Consider the following 21,515-nt stretch of genomic DNA (forward strand, 5'->3'; position numbering starts at 1 on the left):
GTTATTAGAGTCTACTGTGCACTCCTGGGAAGAGCCTGGATTTGGGTTGATGAACAGGCACATCTTTGCACAGCTCAACATTTTAAGCACATTATGTCCATCTAAAATGATACCTGTGTGCAGACAAGGCAGCTTGGGACAGAATCACAGCATGGTTGAGGTTGGAAGGAACCTCTGGAGATCATCTAGTCCAACCCTCTTCTCAAGCAGGGCCACCTGGAGCACGTTAGACAAGGTTGCATCCAGGCAGGCCTTGAAGATCTCCACAGAAGGAGACTCCACAACCTCTCTGGGCAACTGGTCCAGTGCTCTGTCACTCTCACAGCAAAGAAATTCTTCCTCATATTCAGGTGGAACTTCCTGTGCTTCAATTTCTGCCCAGTGCCTCATGTCCTGTTACTGGGCACCACTGAAAAGAGTCTGCCCCGATCCTCTTGACACCCTCCCTTATGATATTTGTAGACACTGATAAGATCTCCTTCTCAGTCTTCTCCTCTCCAGGCTAAAGAGGCCCAGATCTTGCAGCTGTTCCTCAGAGGGCAGATGCTCCAGTCCCCTAATCATCATCTTAGCCCTACACCGGACTCTCTCCAGTAGCTCCATGTCTCTCTTGGACTGGGGAGCCCAGAACTGGACACAGCACTCCAGAGCTGAGTAGAGGGGCAGGATCACCTCCCTCAGCCTGCTGGCAACACTCTTCCTAATGCATCTCAGGAGACCATTGGCTTTCTTGGCCACAAGGGCACATTGCTGGCTCACGGTCAATCTGTCATCCACCAACACTCCCAGGTCCTTCTCTGCAGAGCTGCTTTCCAGTAGATCAACCCCCAACCTGTGCTGGGTCACAGGGTTATTGGACCCTGCACCTGCCTTTGTTGAACTTCATTGGTTCCTCTCTGCCCAACTCTCCAGCCTGTTCAGGTCTCTCAAATGCCAACACAGTTTTATGATGTATCAGCCACTCCTATCAGTTTTGTACTGTCAACAAACTTGCTGAGGAGGCACTCTGTCCCTTAACATAGGTCATTGAGGAAGAAGCTGGACAAGACTGGACCCAGTCTTGACCCCTGCGGGACACCACTAGCCACAGGCCTCCAACTAGACTCTGAATCACTGATCACAACACTGAGCTCTGCATTCAGCCAGTTTTCAATCACCTCACCGTCCACTCATCTAACCTGCACTTCCTGAGCTTGCATAGGAGAATGTTATGGGAGAGAGTGTCAAAAGCCTTGCTGAAGTTAAAGTAGACAACATCCACTGCTCTCCCCTCAACTACCCAGCCAGTCAGTCCATCAGAGAATGAGTACGATTTCCCCTTGGTGAATCCACACTGACTACTCCTGGTCACCTTCTTTCCCTCCACATGCTTAGAGATGACATCCAGAAGGAGCTGTTCTATCACCTTTACAGGGATGGAGGTGAGGCTGACTAGCCTGTAGTTTCCTGGGTCCTCCATTTTGAAGACTGCAGTGATACTGGCTTTCTTCCAGTCCTCAGATACCTCTCCTGTTCTCCATGACCTTTCAAAGATGATAGAGAATGGCCTAGCAACAACATTCACCACAGTCCCCTCAGCACTCATGGGTACATTCCGCCAGAGCCCATGGATTTGTGGATGTCAAGTTTGCCTACATGATCTCTAACTCAACATCCTTGACCAAATGAAAGTCTTCATTTCTCTAGACTTTCTCTCTCGTCTCCAGGCTCTGGAATTCCTGAGGGCTGCCCTTAGCAGTGAAGGCTGAAGCAAAGAAGGCATTTAGTAACTCTGTCTTCTCTGTATCCTTCATCACCAGGACACCCACCCCATTCAGCAGCGGGCCCGCGTTTTCCCTAGTCTTCCTTTTGTTACCAAAGTATTTGAAGAAGCCCTCCTTGTTGTCCTTGACATCCCTTGCCAGATTTAATTCCAAATGGGCCTTAGCCTTCCACATAGTGTCCCTGCACACCCTGACAGCGTTCCTATATTCCTCTCAAGTGCCCTGTCCTTTTTTTCCACATTCTTTGTACTTTCATCTTCTGTCTGAATTTTGCCAGGAGCTCCATGCTCATCCATGCAGGTCTCCTGCCTCCTTTGCTTGACTTCTTACTGATAGCCACAATCACCCCTCCTCAGCTGGAGGGCACTGTGTTCCTCAATTGCAAGTCTTCAGGAGGAGTAAGAGCCATTCTCCTCCTATGAGGAGTGACCAGTTTCCAGCCTTCTTCTACAGCGTTATGATGTACCATTTCACATGGCACAGAGTCCTCCAGCAACTCCACTGCTGTGGGGGGTTGGGACTGCTGGAGCTGTATGGTCTTTGAGAAGACCCTATCTCTTGTTCATCTTCTCAAATGCTATGCAGCCTACTGATGTCCTCCTAGAACTCCTTTACCTGATGACACAAGCTCATCAACAACAGCACACCTTCTGCAGGAGAGCTGACTGTCAGTCCAGGCCTCACAGAGAGGTCCCAAGCACTCCCTGCAGCCTGAGACCTGTAGAGCTCCTATAAGTGGGTCTGTCTCGGTCAAAGTCTGTGACAGTTGATGCAGCAGCTCCAACAGCTACTGGGGAATGGGCTCTGCAGCATGTCATGACCATGTCTGAGGAAGCATACACTACCAGGATTGGAAACAAAGGTGCCTTCTTGCACCCTTTTGTGCAAACTCAATCAGGAAAAAGATGCTGTGAAGCCAGGGTGCAAATGGGGCACAAGAGATGCAAAGGGCTGAGGACATCCACCGCTGAGCAAACAGGCAACCACACGGTGTCCAAACGAAGGGCAGTACCTGACATCCTCGTTTGTGACCTTGGTGTAACGCAGGTTAAGTTTCACGATTCCTTTCTCTTTCATGCGCTGCGTGTCCAGCTTGAGGCCAGAAGTCTGCTGGAAACCCGGTGCAATCTGTCTGACCAGCTGCCGCTCTGCGTCTGGCAGCCACATCACCTGCAGACAGAGGGAGATGGAGAAGGTGGCTATTGCAAAGATGGTTCACAAAGCAGGTAACGAGCTGTGTTTGCGGACACGCCGTTTAGACCAAGTCAGAAGCAAAACCGCATCAGACACTTGGCCTTATTTGTCACACAAATTGCCTTAGAAACACTTAGAATCTCCCACATCTCTATTCAAATGCAACTCAGGATTGCTGGCAAGCAGAGGGGGTTTCTAATGAACAAAAAAGCATCCCAGCTCTGTCTCTAAAGAGAGGGGTTGAGAAACAAAGAGGTCAGGCAAAGGGCTCATGAGAAGAGGCACAGCATATCCCTTAAAACCTGTCCTCCTTTATCCAATTCAGGGCACAGAGAGAACTAAGGACAAGAGGCTCAAATTGACAGTGCAGACAGGACATACTGGAAGAGCCTCCCACAGTCCCATGGTTCAGACCAGTTCAACCTCTTTTTATCAAGGCTACATCTATTCCAACCCAGGGCAAGGATTTCTCTGAATTCGTACCATGCTTCAAAAACATGTCAAATCATTTATCATTAACATGCTCGGCCGCCAGATATAAAGCGAATGCAGAAGCCAAGCTGGATAGTTTTACAGCTTGTGCCACACAGAGTTTGGGCTCAGCCAGATGATCTCAGTAGTACCATCGGGCATTGCATTTAGCCTGTGTTTAATAGCTTATCAGTGCTCATTTACCAAGGCAGAGCTGTTTGAACAAGGCAGCGTGCATTTTTAAAGGGGAACCTAGGTCAGAAATTTCATTTCACATCATTACATCTACATTTCAACTATTATCTTCCCACCCTCCATTCCACTATGCACTATCCAAGGAGAAGACAGCACAGTTCCCCTAGAGATCCAGCAAAGCTGGCAACAGCTTATGGAAAACACATTCTGTCACTGCAACCCCAGAGTTAATTGGAAATTGGGTGGCAGTGTCAGTCATCAGAAACACAGATGCAAGTTAAAAATAGCTCTGTTGCCTCCTGGGCCCATCATTGCACAAGTCAGAGCACTGAATATTCCCACTTTTCTGTGCATATAAACGAAAATAATTGGTACAGATGAAATGTCTGAGTTGCAAGTGATGTAGTCACTCTACTCGTCAGCCTCCCTAAGCTATTTTGATTCAGCCCAAATTCAAGGGAGACAAGTGAGAGAACCAGATTTCCTTCCCAAGACAGACCAAAGAGAGAAGCTTTCCAAGGTCCAACCAGAGTTCCCAAGGATGGGTGTCCTCTTAACACACAGGAGGCGGGACTCTCCCTCCAGAAAAGTTCACTGCAGAGGGATCATGCTGGGTGAAACTATATACTCTGGGGTCAGAGGACACAGATAACAAGGCTGGCTGGACAGTGCAATAGCTCAAATGTTTAGCATAGCCCAGCAAGGACAATTTGAGATGGATTGAGAGCCTGGAGAAGGTCTCTGCGGGTTTATGTCTCCTTTTGCTGGAAGCCCCTCTTTTCCAGGGCACACATTTCTCTTCCAAACAGAGGCTGGGTCTGGGCTGTGGAGTTTCTTGGCCCAGGGAAAATGATTATTTAAAATTAAGGAGCAGGAAGGGCATTCTGCTTTCACACTGCAACCAGCTTCCAGGTCTCAGCCTCTTCCCCTATGTCTGGAGGCTCTTATCAAAGTGCTTAGGTAAGAAAAGGCCTTAGGAGATCTCTACTCCAACCTGTCCTCAAAGCAGGGCTACCATTAAGTTCAGACTGGGCTGCTGTGGGTTTTGCCCAGTCAGATCTTGAAAATCTCCAAGGATGGAGGTCTCACAGCCTCTCTGGACCCCAGACTCAATGCTTTCCTGTCCTCAGAGGGGAAACTTGTTTCCTTATATCCAGCAGGAACTTCTTCTATTTCAATCTATGACAATGCATCTCACCCTCATGATATGAACCTCAGTGAAGAGCCTGGATCTGTCTTCTCAGTAACATCTTTGTAGGAATTGGACAGTTGCTCTTAGGTCTCCTCAAAGCCATCTCTCCTGGCTGAACAGATCCAGCTTCCTTAGCCTCTCCTCACACACCATGCATCCAGCCCCTGACCAGTTTAGTGGCTTCTGCAGGATTTGCCCCAGTTTATTAATGTCTGTCTTGTGCAGAAGAGCCCCATCCAGATGTGGTCTAAAGAGCACTGAGAAAGGGGATTAATTACTTCTCTCCACTAGTGTTAATACAGCCCAGGATGCTATTAAGCATCCTTACTGCCAGAGCACGTTGCTGCACTGGAAAAAACATTTCAAGAGGCTTTCAGAGGTCTGTGCTGACCCTTGCAGGATGATATTGCCTCTTGGACAACCAGTCTGTGGTATGGTCCTCCCCAGCATGACTTCCTGGCATCAAGCAGCTCTGGACATTTCAAATTATCAAGAGCCAAATGGACCAAGTGAGGACGTGGGGAGCACATGAGAACTGCAGTTTTGGAAACAAAGGTTGTTTGGAAACAGCCTGGTGACAGGGTGAAAGTGACTGGAGAGAGATCCCACAACTTTTAACAGCAGGGAAAGAAGGGCCAAAATAGATACCCCTAGAGAAAAAAAACACCCCCTAGTCTTCACATCCCCAGCCAAAGGAAGTCTCTGATTCCAAGTGCAGCAGATGCAAGTGGATAGAAATCAGCCCACTTCCTCCTGCTCCTAAAGCCCTTCCCTTTGGCACAATGTTATCAACCCATTTTCCCAGTTTCCACAGAACTCACAGCCTGCTGCCGAATTCCTGATGCCAGGATGGTTTCCAGGGTGATGTTGATGTAAGTGCTGTAATAAGGATGAGCAGGTGGCAGGTCCTGGAAGTTCAAGATGACCGATGCGTTGTCCTTGACCACCTCTAGCATATCTGCCAATTTGCAGACAGACTGGTTGGCAGCTTCCAAGTAGTCAGACCTTGAGAGAGACCCAGCCGTCCAGAAAGGGTCATTCTGAAAGCAAAGCACATCGCAGTGTTACTGCTGTGGAGCCAGACTGCCCTGGTACAGGTGAAGCTCCTTTGCCACCCCATCTTGGCAACAGCAGGCAATGCCAACAGCTACACTCAATGTCCCTCTTGCAGCTTGCTGAAGTGCATCAGCAAGCCAACTCTATGCCTCAGTTTCCCCACCCCAGGGTAGGTGGCAGATCCTTACTGAAAGTAAGGTGTGCTTTGTTGGTCCCCCATTTCCAGGGGGAGAACTGAACTAAAGGGTACAGGTCAGAAACAGGCAGTGACCAGAGATAGGAGGAAAGTCTAAAACGAGGAATGGGAGCAAGGAGCAGGAATTAAGAATGTTCACATAGAAGATGGGTGAGAAGTAACAGCTTCCCCTGAGGGCTGGCTGAGCTCTTATACAGGGACTAACTCAAGGCATTCAATGCAATTTGCAAAGGTAGTAAGTCAAAAATATACTCTCCCACACTGTGTATGCTACTGCAAAGGATTCTTAAAGATAGAAATAAACAACAAAAAAACCCCACATCCTAGTTATTGTATAGGGTCATATCGCTGAAAGTGACCAGAGAGGAACTAGGGGTTTAGAAGAGATCTAGCCACCTCTGCTACCTTAAGGCAACCTCTCGAAGACCAGGGGAACAGACCTTCTCTTGGAAGCAGTCTGTTTCAACATTTAAATACAAGATCACCCTCCACCTCTGACCTTCCTCCACAAAGTGCTTCAAAGCAGAGGGAATAGGCAAACATCTGGATTTAAGGATATTCAGGAATTAATTTGTCTCAAGGAGCCAAGAACATCACTCAGAGATGCTCCCCAACTCTTATCTCAGCCCCCTCTTATCTGGCAGAAAACAATTCTGTGACATTCCCACTCCTGCAATCACATCTGCAAGCCAGACAAGTTTCTGTGCTGCCCCACATGCAGCTGTGATATATAGACAACCCAATCACATCTTCAAACCAGCTCAGGTTGGCACAGCAGTGCAGTCATGGTGGTTCAGGCCACCAGCAAGTAGGCACCCAGGGCACTCCAAGCAGGCACACGAAACTCTTATCCAAGCTTGCATCACTCCAGCAACATCTCATCAAGCCATATTCAAGCTAGCTAGCACGAGTGTGCCCATTTCTGCCACCCTGCCTCCAGGCCATAGTTAATGGTCTCCAGGAGGGTTAAGGCTGCAGGCCAAAGAACAGCTCAGAAAGAAGTCACACCTGCAAGCTGGCTGCCAATTGACAGATGGATCAGCCCATCCCACAGCAATTCCTTCCCCCTCAGACTGAGGGATTCATTTCCTGCTCTTTCTTTTTAAAGACAAATTCGTCCAAAATTAAATGAAGGATAAAGGAAGAGAAATGCAAATTTAGTAGGAAAAAAGCCACATCCAGCAAAGCCTGGATCCAGCCTACTTCTTTGTTCGACTTCGCATATAGGAGGATGCTCTAGCACAGGAAATGCGAGATGTTATGCACAAAGCAGTTTGGACACAGTTAGGCTGACAGCACCACTTTGCTCTCCGCAGCCAGGAGAGCTGGAACCTCCTCTCACCATCCAGCCTGATGAGGTAAAGAGCATCTGACAGGCAAACGAGCAGACACTTGCCACAGAAAGACGGGTAAAGGTGGCAAGAGGGAAAGCCGAGCTGCACACTGGAATAATGAATTGCAAAAAGTATCTGAAATCTGCTATTAAATAGCAAGCCACGGCTTGCTCTTAGCATTGTTGCAGTCTCTCATCAAAACACAGCAAGGCAGGAAGATGCAGTCACAAGCAGTTGTGTTTACACAGGTAGACTAAGAATCTGGTTGCAGCGAGAACTGTAGAAGGAAGACACACTACATCATCTAGAAAAGGGATGGTCATATATAACACTCTTCTGTTCTCTTTATAACCAGGTTCCCCCCTCTCAGGATCTTGAAATTCCAAACAGTGTCAATCAGGCATCAAGACCCCCTCTTCCAGGAGGTGGAAGAGGCACAGAAAGATGATGCAATTTCTCCTCAACCCCAAGTTGTAGGGCAGAGAGAGGAACGAGCACCTTGAATCCCAACCAGGGCTCGCTCTTGGAGGCTATGAGCAGCATCTCAATGATGCACATTAACACATGGCAGCGACCTTGGAAAACTACCTGCACAACAATAAATACTTAGTATTCAAATTTCCCAACAGCACAGGATGAGGAAAAGGAGGAACATGCAGCTTACAAGCTCGGGGAATGTTCCAGTTCTGACTTCTCATCTGCTGGGCCATTGCTCCAAACCCCTGGGCAGCAGTGCCCGAAAGAGGCCGTGAATGAAAACAGTAGAGTGTCAGGCTCTGAGGCTTGCAACACAGACAAGCAGACCAGCACCCTAAAAGTGATTGCATGAACAGAGAGGCCCCTGACTACTTTTATTCACTGAGTGGAAAGATTTCTCTCTTTGAAAAGCTGACATTAGCTACCAAGATGCTCCAAACAGCAAATAAAAGGGCAAATTAAATTGAGTAGAGGCCAAAAGCTTGGTTTATAGAGGCCTGGTCTAGTCACATTTCACTTCACTGAGGACACAGATCTGCATTCATCCACCCCAGGGCAGGTTCAGGTTTGAACTTTCTGCCTGTGGCCTTGACACTAAGACACCATCACCATTGGCCACACGCACCTTTAGAAACCATTCTCCAGCATTGAGCTTTTCCAGGTCAGTCCAGTTGAACGTGGAGGCGTGCTCGTAGGCCAGCTCTGGAAACACTTCCTCCACATTAGTTGTTCTCCTGAGTGTCTTGTCATGCATCAGAAATGGCACTCCATCGTAGCTGCAAAGAGAGTCACAGTCCCCATTACCTGGTGGAGATGAGCAAACAGATACACAATACTAGAGAAGGACACTCTCCATCTTCTCCCACGGCTTTGTGGGACCACATCAAAATCATTGTCAAAATCTCAACCAACTTAGCATACCTTGTTGAAACTTAAGACCTTTTCTCCCTGAGTGCATCTCATTTCAACTGATCTCAAGAACACAATGCACCCCCCAAAGGAAAGTCTCTTAGATATCTCCTAGATGTTTACCTTCATTCAAATGCTGACATAAATGAGAAACACACAATAACCAAAGCTTATTGCAATGTTTACAGCTCCCAGTAACATCAGAGGTTTTCCATACCTTGTACTCATACACATACACACAGAGAAATTATTCTCACACTGTAAATAGTAGATAACGGGTAACACATTCAAAGGCTAATGTTCACAGGCTTTCAACAAGGGACTCTAAGCTTTCAAAATTGCTTTGGAATTGCCTTTCCCAATTGAAATTTGTTTTCAGGAGATAGTCATGCTCACACAAGTAGCTGAGTTCACCCATCTTAAAGAATACTCATTTCTCAGCTGAAACTAAATAACCAAGTGCATATGCCCTGTGGTTTTTAAGTCACCTGGATATTACAAAACAGTGGTTTCAGGAAACCTAAAAAGCTTTTCAAATTTTATTCCAGATCCATTATCTGTAGCTGGATCAGTGGCAACACTGCAGAGGACGATGATGATTTCTATCAAGCCTGGAGAACATGGAGTTATTCACGCTCAAAAAAAAAAAAAAATCAAAACAAACTCAGTACAGCCAGCATGGCCAAGAGCAGGAGATTATAGTGACATTTTCTAAAGCAAAAGGACAGAACCAACCTGAGCTAGCTGGTTAAAAAGTAGTGCTTCCTGTCCACCCCTCCCTGCCAGCTTCACATGGAGGGACTGGGAAGCTCAACCCCTGTAAGCAGCCCACCTTAGCACTGGGAGACTAAAATAAGGTCCAAAAAGGAGATCGGGTTAAAACTAAAACTCATAAAGCCAATTAGGAGACAATCCAAAGCATTCACCTCAGAGCAAGAGGAAGACCAAAAAGACCAATTTTGAGTGATGAAGCAAACACTGTCCTAGTTTTGCTATTGCTTGCAGAAGGCCCTTATCACAAAGGTCACTTGCATCTTATTTTCTATTTCTAGCATGAATTATATGCTCAGTAACTTCTCCCCTCCTCTCCACTCAAAGTAATGCTGACACAGCAACACCATACTCAGCAGCAAGCACACCAAGCTGCTGCAATGAGAAGGGTTTCTAATAAATACAGTTAAAAAAAATGCCAAGCGACTGCAGAATTAAGTGTGGACTGTTTAAAAAAGATAGGAGCTCAAGTCTTAACATCTCTTAGCAGAGCATCATCAGATACTGCTAAGCTTTAACCACAGAGCAGAAATCCTATGAGGCTTTTGACATTCACTCCCTGCTGCCTAATCCTTCCCCTTATGCAAGTAACATGGAAAGCACAGTCCAGGGCTAACCACAATGTATCAGCAGGCTCAGGTTTGAAAAAGGAATTCAGAGAGGAAAAAAAGGAGATGCGGGAGGAGGCACAAGATGGGACTGCAGAGGATGCTGCTTGAAGCAAAGACGTTTTGAATGCACTAGCGCTGGCTTTATAACCAGGGCCACCCACTTTAGAGTGCATACTGGGTACAACAGTTTGCCCCAGTGAGAAGGGACCCATCCATGGCTGGCACCCACATGGAGGAGGAACAAGTAGGAAGTGTGAAGACATCCAAGGAGAAGTGATGGAGGGAGCCTGCCATGACTCAAGCACAAAGAACATCTTTCAATGGGATGAGGACAACTCCTCAGGGCTGTGCTGCAAATCTTTGCCAAAACTGCTGACAGCTGTATTGATGGCTCTGCATTTAGTCTGAACTGAAGGTCTTTGTAGTCTCATTTTTATTTTATTTATTTTATTTTAAGTCTCTTTAGGAGACCTAGGTCTCCTAAAGATGGATCCAGATAATTTGGCCATCAAGGGTGTCACTTCAGCTGTAGGATGTCCCTTCAGGATGGCTGATGAGTAGCAACCTAGGAAGCTCTAGCAGCTTTTCCAGCTCTGTTCCCCCAAAAAGGCCGCCCTGCCTTTTCCCTTCTCCAAGGCTAAGGGAAACAACCAGTTCAGCTTACCTCGTGAGCTGAGGCTTCATTTGGTAGATGGGCAGTCAAGATGTTGTCCTTTTACAACAGTTAATGAACTAGTTTTCGAAGGAAGAAGAATTGTATCACAAATATCCCAATTCATCCTTCATCCTTCCACAATGACCTTCCATTCCCAGGGGGAAGAATTTCCATTAGTTTTTACATCATTTGCTCTCAAACAATTATGGAAAGAAAAAAAGCACTCTGATGATTAAACTGCTGAAGTCCACCTTTCACCAAGCAGAAACATCTTTTAATCAATGTCAGCCTCAAAAGAGGTCAAGAATAAATAAATAAATAAATGAAACAAAACAGCTATGAGACTTCCTTATATTAATATCTGCGACTAAAACATTGTCTCAAGCTCAGCCCCTAATCCCTGCTAAATTAGGCAGTCACAATTATCCTAGATAATCTGGAAAGGGTCACTGACTACTCAGTGCAGGCAGCTGAGACCTAAGAGGGACCCACCAAAGTAGAGAGCAGGATGTAGCTTCTAGCCTGGTAACAATCACCAGCGCCGTCTTCCTTCTCCAGGAGATGTCTCACAAGACATACTAAAGCAACATCTTGCCCTGCTCCTGTGATACGCCCTTATTCCTGCTTTCAATTGCATATTTTGTCCTTGTTCACTCCTAGCCACAGTGGCTTGTTTATATAAGTGAGGCGGACCTCAACTTTTGCTGACCCACAGTCAACAACCTAAAGTAAGTACCACCAAATGGGTAACATCCAGAGTCTTGATGGGAACAAGGGAACAACCTACCCTCAAGTTAAAGACAGAGGGTTCACCAAGGCAGGGCTTTGCCATCCCCTTCATGCCACTTCTGCTCTTGTACCTCTATATAACACATGCAGAAATACAGCTCAGGAAAGAAGCAAGAATATTTATAAAGATCACATTCCTGGAGCGAAGGATGATTCTTGAAATGACTCTTCTGGGATCCTCTCTAAACTGGCCTTCTCAACTCAACATTTACCTGCAAGGGTTGACACTTTGGCAAAAGTATCACCAGATTCTTTCTGCTGTCAGTATTACTGTCACGTGAGGGAGGGAAAGATGAGAATTAGCAGCACTCCTGTGTCATTAATTTTTTGCGACAGTTTTACTTCCTTGTTGTGCAGGTCATCAGGCAGGTTTTTACCAGTGTTGCAATTTTGGGATCTCTACTCTCTGCATATAGGGCTTCCCAGCAGCAGTCACATTTAAGTGATTCAGTCCCTTCCCTTGGAATACAGCTGCCAGCAGATTTCAAGTCAGGCTAGAAACCAAGTGCTTTGTTTCATGCAACAAAGTCAGTCCTAGGAAAGCGGACCCATAAATGAAGATTAGTTTAATGACAAAAGAATCCAGGTTTTATCCATCTGGACAATTTTACCTTTAGTCATCATCTCAGCTGAACAATTAGTAACATTTACCCTGTCTAACATGCTCCAGAAGACCCTGCTGAGCAGGGAGGTTGGACTAGATGATCTCCAGAGGTCCCTTCCAACCTTACTGATTCTATGATTCTATGATCTGTGTACTACAAATGGAGGCAGCTGAGGAGTTACTGGACACATTCTCCATGAGAGCCCTTTTCAATGGGAAAGGGTGGTTATGACCAGAAAGACACCCCAAAAAAGAGAGTCAGGAATATAGGTTAGGCCATCCACAAAGAAAGTTTCTTTGCTAAAGCAAACCAGTGCACTGACTTACCTCAGTACAACATCAGCTTGGACTCCATATGTCTTCTGCTCCACTGCCTTCTGGAAGGACATCAGAGTGTTTTCTGGTGCCAACTATGTGGAAAAAAAATAAAAAAATAAAAGCAGGAAAAGATTAGTAGCAAGTGGAAAGGTTTACAAAGCTGTTCCAGCTTGAATGATGCTGGGAGGAAGGATTAGAGAGATTAGAGAGCCAAAACAATCTTGTTTTGAAGATTACGTGCTGGCCAGTTACACTGGGGTACCAATTTTCCAGAAAAAATTGTATCTCATTGAAACCTGAAGATGACCAATGGATCTGAACCCACTGATGGTATTTCACAGCAAGATAAAGCAGTGCAGGACTGTGATAGTCTGTGATGCTAGACACCCAACTAGCCCCAGCCTGCTGCAATAGCATTATGTTAGCAATATAGCACTATATCATTAATCGTACTATTAATAGTACTTTAATAAACTATGAGATGTCCACCAACGTGGTTCCCAAACAGTGGCTTGCTGAGGATCCTTAGACAGTGACTGTTAATACAGTGCCAGTTGTCTATTCACAGGTTTTATCTGGAGCTACCTAAAACACCTTAGTAACTCTTCACTCTCCTACTTCTCTATACAAACAGCAGTTATAATGCCATTATAGAGACACAAAACAGTCCATGAACCAGGATATCATCCATAACATGGAAAAAAAACAAACAAAAAAAGCAATAACTAGATCACAGGTTCTGTAACACACATTTTATTTCCACATCTACTCATTCACTGAAGTGGTGTCTTGCTAAGTGGGGGGAAACAATTGCTTTCTCTTAATTACAAATGTTCCAGTTAGTCTTAACAGCAGTAAATAACAATAATATTTTTAAAAAGCCTTAAACCTGGAAAATTTATGAGTCCTTATCTGTAAAAGCCATAGAGATAAGTTTTAATTTAAATTCCTTCCTGTTAAATGGAGCAGACAGTAAAAGAGTCAGGGGCTATTTGAACAAACAACTACAACATGAAGAGAAATACTTTCTTCTTCTGCAAAAACAGTGTAGCCAACCTTACAAAATGCATAAATCAAAACACAGACCAGGAAAAAAGAGACAACCATCTGGATAAAAACCTGAGACATTGCTATTAAACAAGTCCGCTTCATAATAAGCAAATTTTAAAAATCATTTTCTTTTTTTCAAATTTTGCTTTCAGGTTTAGAGCACTCGTAACAACCTTTTTCCCAGTTATCTCTACCACCATGAGGATCTGCGAGTAGCCACCAAAACACACTGAATATTCCCAAGTTATGATTTTCAAAAATTATTTAGGAGTTGGAGAGAAGAATAATTTTAAGGACAAATACCTAAACATACAATGCAAGTAAAATACAAAGTACATACAAAAACCTGGTCAGGAGTTTAAAGCATCTTTAAGGAACATCCATTTTCTTATTAGCTGGCCAACTTCGGTGCTCAGGTCAGCAAAGCTTTGCTCCAAAAGCAATCAGATCAAATACTCTGCTCTGAGCTGTCTACAACCCAACCTTCACATAGCTCCAGTATCTCTACACTGCATTCCTCTGGCCCAAGCCACGCATCAGTATTTGTCCATTTTTCTCTTTGTTTACCAAAGAAAAAAAAAGAAAGAAAAAAAAAAACACCACTGCAGCATGTTATCTTCCCAGCAAAAGCTCCTAATCAAAGAGTGACTTGTCTAAGAGGACATGAGAGGTAACACCCCCATTACACCCTCTTGCACATGGCAAGGATGGGTCACATAAGGTCGGGCTAAAAGAGCCTTTCCTGGTAAATGCACGATGCCAGAGCTGCCAGCAGGGAGCAGCAACCGCGTAAAGATCCCAGTCAGGCAGATCAGCTTCATCTTGTGTTGCTTTCAGCATCTCAGGTTTCTCCCCAAGTAGCTCAGGTTTCTCTGGGTGAACACTGCAAGGTGATCCTGTCTGTACAGAGCAATGCTCAGTATTTGCTTTCAGAGGCTTCGGCAATTGCACAGAAATAGAGTGAATAGCATTCAAACCAGAGACCACTGAGACAGAAAGACCAAAGGGCAACACACAGATGCCAGCCTGAGCTGGAAATGGTGGGTGGGTGGATGCAACATAAGGCCAAAGTCAAGATGCCACATCATATCAAGTAGTGATTGAACCTGGACCCCTGCGAGCAGCCTCATCAGGGATGAAATCATATCAGGAATAGAACAGTAAAGTGTGTTATGTAATGTCAGTCAGCAATGTCAGTAGTGTCCAGTCAAGGAAGACTGGAAAGAGAGGCTTGGACTAGCCTCACCAAGCGATCAATGTAAAACCCTTCAACGAGGGTAGGACAAGGATGGGAAACACTGTTGTTACCCCACATATGACCAGGAGCTCATCTTGCATGGAATAATGTTAACAAACGCGATCACTGTTGTTCCTCTTCTGTAGGAGCGGGCCAGGGTGACCACAGTCTTGTCCACATCCAGCCGAGGCACTGAACTCTGGCACGACAGAGGCCTAATCCAGTGAGGACACACAGGCTCTGCACGACTGGAAAAGACTATGTGCTCGTTGATAACAAGAGTAAAACACTTCTTGCCTCCTCCTCTTTCAGTGTATTTTGGTTTCTGCAGATCCAGGATCAGTCCTTGGTTGGATGCCAGCCCTCAAGATGCAGTCAATTTGATGACCCCAGAGGAAGCTTTAACCTACAAAAGCAGGGGAGTCACAGCCTCCACTTCCGAAGGTGCTCAGATGAAAGAGCCAAACAGATCTGATGTGGCAAATCAATAGGCAAGACACTGGGGAAAGGCAAGGTTACATGAAAGCCACAAAGGAAAGCAGGCTCTCTGGGATGGGCTTCTGGTTCATCAAACTGGGTAAAATTGATAATCTGAAGATAGCGATGACACTGGCACATCTTAGAGGCAGTGCTACAGTATGAGCTCTAGTAAGCTGAAAACCAAGATTTTCTATCAATTTCAAAACTCAGCGCAGTTTGGCCAGCCCATTCTCAACACTCCAACAGATGCCACCGAGCCCAACCTCACAGAGAGGCAACCTCAGCCCAAGCAGTGTTGCTCTCTCATCTCCAGGTCCTTCTGAGCTCCTCAGCCGCTCTGAAACAGCAAATAGCACTGACGTCAACAGAATCGCTCCCTGTAACTCTGTGCCCACAAAGGCATGGGCTGGTTAGTCTCTATAACGCTATGTTACTGTTACTTGACAGCCCAATTCCTGTATGTACCATATCCTTCCGCAAAGTAGATTATAAGTCTTCCAGGCAAAGACCTCATCTTCTCGTGAGCATGTCACGGGTAAGTTCCTAACCTGGCCAGAGCCAGTCACCCTTATATAAATAATTACATCTCCAAATCAGTCCATCATCAACGCAAAGAGCTGTCCTCTGCTGTCTCTAAATCTCTCCATTGCTCCCAGCCCAGAGGGGACAGAGTGAGCTGGCATGCAGGGCTCGTCACCGCCAGGCTGATGACACAATCCAGGAAAGCAGCAGTCAGAAGCCAGGAAAGCAAATTTAACCCTGTCCCCTGAAATCAGATGGTGCCTATCCCCGGAGGATCCCTTGGCACCACCGGGGAGCCAGGTGTCTGTCTTTACAGCGACTTCACACACCCTGCAATGCAAAAGGGAGCATCAGGACAACAGATATTTCTGTCGTCCCAGGCTGCCTGTCTCTCTAACAATCTCCAGGGAAGAGGCAGCTGAGAAACAAAGATCTAGTATGTTTAGGGCAGAGCTGCACACAAGCAGGAGTCACTGCCACAGAGGTTGCTTACTGACTTAGTGTTAATTTCTTCTTTTCCTCCCCCCCCCCCTTCAATTTTTAAAGCAAATCTGAAATAAACAAACTTTGCATTTTTATTTCCCTGTCTCCTCCCAGTCCCTCTGATTGGTTTTGTCCTGGATACGATACCAGCCCAAACTCAGGTTTGCAACACTCCAGGGTAACTGGACACAATCAATTTCTTAAGGAATCTGTGTTGAAGTGAAGGAAGCCCTGGGACATAAAGCAATGATTTCCTCCAAAATCCTCATCATATAAACCATGACAACATCCACTGAAAGCCACAGACAGCCCCTGTGAAGGGTTTCTAGAAGCAGGGTTCCTTTTTTCTCTGTGCGGCTTGATAAAGTCATCCCTTGCAAAAATTAGTATGCAATTCACTACTTCTTGCTAGATCAAGAAGATAGCAAATAATGTCTTGAAAAATTAATGCATTCTGACTATTTCTAAGTTAGAAGTCAGTTGCAAATGCTTTAAAAATGGATCACTGAAATCAAGAACTTTGGACCTTCCTTAACAAACGTCCTCAAAGTGCACTATGTAAAGTGGCAGAGCCTTGCTACAGTTGGACATGACTACACTGCATTTTCCCCCTAATTAGCTAGCTTGGCAAGAGCGTCAAAAAAACAAAACAAAACCAAAAAAAAAAAGTATCATTTGCATGTGCAGGGAGACTAATGAAAAAGTTAGCACAGACAAACCAAATTCTTTGCAAACCATAACAGCAGTCACAGCACCACTCTGGCACTGTGCACTGAGCTACACCAAAGGATTTGATCTTTGTTTTATTAACAAGCTTTAAGAATGTTTTCTGATCCTTTCAGAATCAGTAGCATCATCATAAAATTAAATTTGTAATTTACTTTGCTGACCAAGGAAATAGCCCTCGAGAAGACAAACGAAAGAATCAAGATATTGATATCAACTAGGTAACTACTTGTAGAGGACGGGAAAGGCAGCAGAACCTCTGAGTTGCAGGAGGTCCAGGACACCAACACAAGAACAGCCAGCCTTGTCACACGGTGTCTTGCCACAAGCTGTCATCATCAAAACAGGAAAGTGCATGGCTCTGTATCAGTATCAGGCAACAACAATACTTGTTTTTTTTTTTTTTTTAATTCTTATTTTAAACAGCATCTTTAACTCTCCAGGAATTCCAGGGGTCACATGCATAAAAGCCAAAGCCTGATTTAATGACAAACTACCTAACCCTACACAGATTTATGTTGAACACAGCTGAACACAAGCCTTTCTCCAGGTCTGATGGAAGGCAATAATTGCGACCGTTCATTGCTATCAGTTAGACCAACAGGCAGGTTAACTGCAAAATATTTAACAGCTGAGGGTGCACAAAATGCTTCTTGATTTCAGCAGCACAAATGATACAAATTAAAGTGGTTCAGAGCCCTTCAAAAACAAAAGCCATTCCAATCAGATAGTGGTGAAGCTTTGGTACCCGAGATAAAAATGAGGGCCCTCAAAACAAAACAAAAAAAATAAATTAAAAAAGGAAAAGCCACCAGCTCTTCTACACTTAGACGACAGCTCTCCAATGAGTCATAACCACAAACAAAATCTTCTCTACTGCTCTCATCAGTATCTGGTATCGTGAAACGTCAACTCCACACGTTTAACGGGTGTTTGCTGGAAATTTCCTGGGACCAGCAAGATATGCTCCCTGCCAAGGCAAAATATTCCCATGCAGCAAAGAAAACGGCAAAGTATAAGAGCAGTTAAATGCTGGCTGCCCATCAAGGAGTCTCATCCCCCTCATAGGTACATTCCTACCCCCCTCAGGTCACTTGCGTTTTCTGCCAATTGCCCTTTTTCACCTCTGGAGGTTGTGTAAAGCCAACGCTCCTGAGAAAGGGTCACCCCAGCCCGATGCCTCCGCGTGGGCAAGGAGCTCAGAGAGACAGCAGTGATCGAGAGCCGAGCGCTTTGGAGATCCGGAGCCCTTCCACACCCCGACAGCTGCTTCAGCACCGGCTTTCTCAGCGCTGTTAAGACACGTCGAAAGCCAGCTGTCTAGGTGGTTTGCCAGGAGTGTTTATTTTGATGCTATTTGTAGCTGCAAGCTCTGAAACTAAGCCATTCTTGCCTCCAACACTCTTGGCTTGTTTCCACAGGTTTACCCCAATTATTTTATTATTATTATTATTATTTAGAACAACCAGTATTTTATTTGGTCCCAGGAAAGAGAGGTGACAATCTAGGTTTCATGTAGTTTCCTAGGAAGACAGATACAGTTAAAAAAAACTCTTGGTGTTATTAATCCTTTTGGTGATTTACAGAACAAAATTGAAGTCAAAAATCATGGCTTAATTTTTCTCATGAGGGATGTGCATTGAAGATCAACAACTTAAAAGCAAACAGGACTCAACATCATAGATAGCAACTTCTTCAGGTCCCAAACCCAAAGACTACCTGGATCAAGTCTCAAGCATTTTGTGAGAAAAAATATCTGGGAGGAGACTTTAAAAAGACAAAAATGGCAGTAGAAGTTGGTGTCCTACTGGAAGAAGTTCCTTATTTCCATTTCAGATTTGGTCCTGGCTCCCACCTTCCACCTTTGTTTCGATTTATCCTCAACGTAAGTGACACACCACCACAGGGAGAAAACAGTCAAGTCTGTTAGCATTGAAACCAAAATGCAACTAGACTGCTGCAAGTAAAAAAGACTGCTTTGAAAACCAAAGACACCAGATATCAGCTCATAAAAGCGTCTGGGAGGTTTAACTTGTTAACATGAAATGATGGCAGCACCCTCATCTCATGCTTTAGGGTATCAGACAATTCCTCTACCTGTCAGGGCAGGACCCCTTCAAACTCTGGACATCACGTGGTTATGAGGGCTGGTCCCCTCGAGTTAACCTTGATGCTTCCCTGAAAGAGTCCAGGAGAGCAGAAATGGATCTGGAGGCTGGAAAGTTTTGTCTTTTAAAGGAACCTTTAAAAAGAGACTACAACTGATCAGCTAAACTCCTGCTCAGAGAAAGGACGTATTTGTCACAGTGAAAACTGGGCACCACTGGACAACATTCAGGCAAGGGGAATTTAGGAGGAGTCATTCAAGAAAGCATTCCTCACAATGAATTAAAACACACAGGGGAACAGGATGATACCAAAGGGATTTTGAGGAGGGCTACTATATGCTAGTAGCTACATGCAAGCCAGTGTGGAACCAGCTGCTCTCCTGTACTGCAAAAAGTCCATGTTTCCTCCAGGTGTCAAAACAAGGATGCTTTCCAATCTTCTCTTGGGATGCTACTTAAAATGCAAGGACATTTCCCTCCACCAGTGTTTCAAGTCAAAATATAAGCCATATGACCTCTATTTTTCACTTTTACTCTTCACATCTGTGTCCCTCAGAAAGCATGCACATCCATGGCTTTCCTGGAGAACTCTCCATTTCACACTAGAAGAGTGCTCCAGCTCAGGCTAGGACAGAGCACAAAGATCTGCCCGAGTCCTCATGCTGCTTGCTGCAGAGGGACCTCAGCTGACTACTGTAGGTAGGGTGGAGAAAAGATCTGAAGTGATCAAGTGCATCTAAATGAAATTCATTTTTCTGGCCAGACTTTTTGCATCACCTGCAAGCTGTTCCCATCAGCCCCAGTAAATTGTTTCAGGACAGCCAGTATATTCAACCATCTCAGTCTCCTTTGCTGGCTTTTGTCAGAACAACACTCAATTCCATTTGTGTTTTCTTAGTATAAGGGTGTTCAACATGCAGATACAGTATTACAGAAACAGCCTCGCCAGCTTGGCCAAGCACCAGCTATCAGGCTCTATCAGATCAAGTATGCGTCTGCACAGCTCCCAAATCACATTTGGCCTGCTTTGGGAAATCTGAAGCAACCGTCGCTAAAGCAATGCTGTTTATCATCTTTCTTTCCACTAGATCCAGTATCACCTCAGGTCCCAACATACCAGGGTCTGCAGAGTTTCAGCCTTGACATTCCCTAGGGGAGGACATCTAAGTTCTACAGTCCAATCTCTAGGCTTTTATCTGGGCTACTTCCTCCTCTCCAGCTCTGCTTGACCATTTCTCCAGACTAAAGCTACACGCGCCTGGGCTCAACAACAAAAGCGCAGTAAGTCTTCTTGTGAAAACTAGATTCTATTAGGAGACATGCCCTTTGACAAGGCATTACAATCATTAATTCCTAAGCAGGTATTGCTAGTACAACCTGGGAATTTACACTGTCCATTAGATTGAACTCTTCAAACTCAAGGTGACATTTGAGATGGTGTCAGGCTGGGCAAGAAGGAAAGTACAGCAGAAGGTTTTAACCACCTTTCTCTGGTTCTCATTTTTCTTTCAATTGCTGCAATTAGTTTCTTACCCCATCTCAGTTTCACTATTCAAGGGCATGGTCACCTGAGCCCCAGTTCCACACATGGTACAAACCATCCTCTACCACTGCACTCTGCACCGTAAAATGCAAAATAGATCTTTTCCAACAGGTTTATTCTGTACATAAGTAGTGTTTGCTGACTCCATACAAGAACAAGAAACAAATCAACAGACCAAGCCTCTGCCAGGGCTCTTGTTCAAGATAAGGCACTCTAAGGTTTGTCTAGTCCAGTTCAATCTGGAAGACAGAAGAATTTGGTTTGTTGCTTTGTTTTTTTTAAAAGGCTACAGGGGGGCACACAGGTCTAGAAATCTAACAGGAAGACAGCATCCTACCCTGTTTTTGTGATTTCCTGTCGTGCAGGAAGCACACAGAGCCCATGTTCTCACATGACTGCTTCTGGGCTTCAAGTTGATACAAACTCAGCGGGACAGGAAAAAGTGTTTGTCATGCCCAGAACTTTATTCCACCACCCACAGAGGCAATATAGTTAAAAGAGCAGCTCAAATTAAGCTGGAGTTTCAAGGGATTCCTTAAAAAAAAAAAATCATTAAAAAAAGCAACAGAGAGAAAGAGAGAGAGAACTAAAATAAAATACTTCTGTGTCATGGCCAGCATCCATCTCACCTAGCAAACTCCTAATGCACGCTCTTGGACTTGGAGAGGAGTTCAAGTAGGCTCCAGCTTGCCAAATAGGTTTTGGCAGCCTGCCTATATTTTTTCTTCTTTGAATGTCAGCAAGAAAGCCAGCCAGCTGCCTTTGAAGTCATTTGCAAGACCAGGGGGTTAGTGCTGTAACATACAAGTTTGTCATAGGCCAGTCAATGTA

The 21,515-nt window shown here is 45.0% G+C and overlaps 1 protein-coding gene across 4 annotated transcripts in view; it reads right to left on the minus strand.

The window, feature by feature from the left end:
* Positions 1 to 21,515, minus strand: part of GDPD5 (glycerophosphodiester phosphodiesterase domain containing 5) — a 179,172-nt gene that overhangs the window by 16,795 nt on the left and 140,862 nt on the right. For all 4 annotated transcript variants that reach the window (XM_062567455.1, XM_062567456.1, XM_062567454.1 and 1 more), the window contains exons 9-12: positions 12,545 to 12,627; positions 8,504 to 8,654; positions 5,637 to 5,855; positions 2,776 to 2,933 (exon numbers count right to left, since the gene is read on the minus strand). In XM_062567455.1, coding sequence (XP_062423439.1) covers positions 2,776 to 2,933; positions 5,637 to 5,855; positions 8,504 to 8,654; positions 12,545 to 12,627 — 611 coding nt within the window. The remainder of the gene's footprint in view (positions 1 to 2,775; positions 2,934 to 5,636; positions 5,856 to 8,503; positions 8,655 to 12,544; positions 12,628 to 21,515) is intronic.

Source organism: Rhea pennata, chromosome 1, assembly GCF_028389875.1.
Source record: "Rhea pennata isolate bPtePen1 chromosome 1, bPtePen1.pri, whole genome shotgun sequence".
NCBI lineage: Eukaryota > Metazoa > Chordata > Aves > Rheiformes > Rheidae > Rhea > Rhea pennata.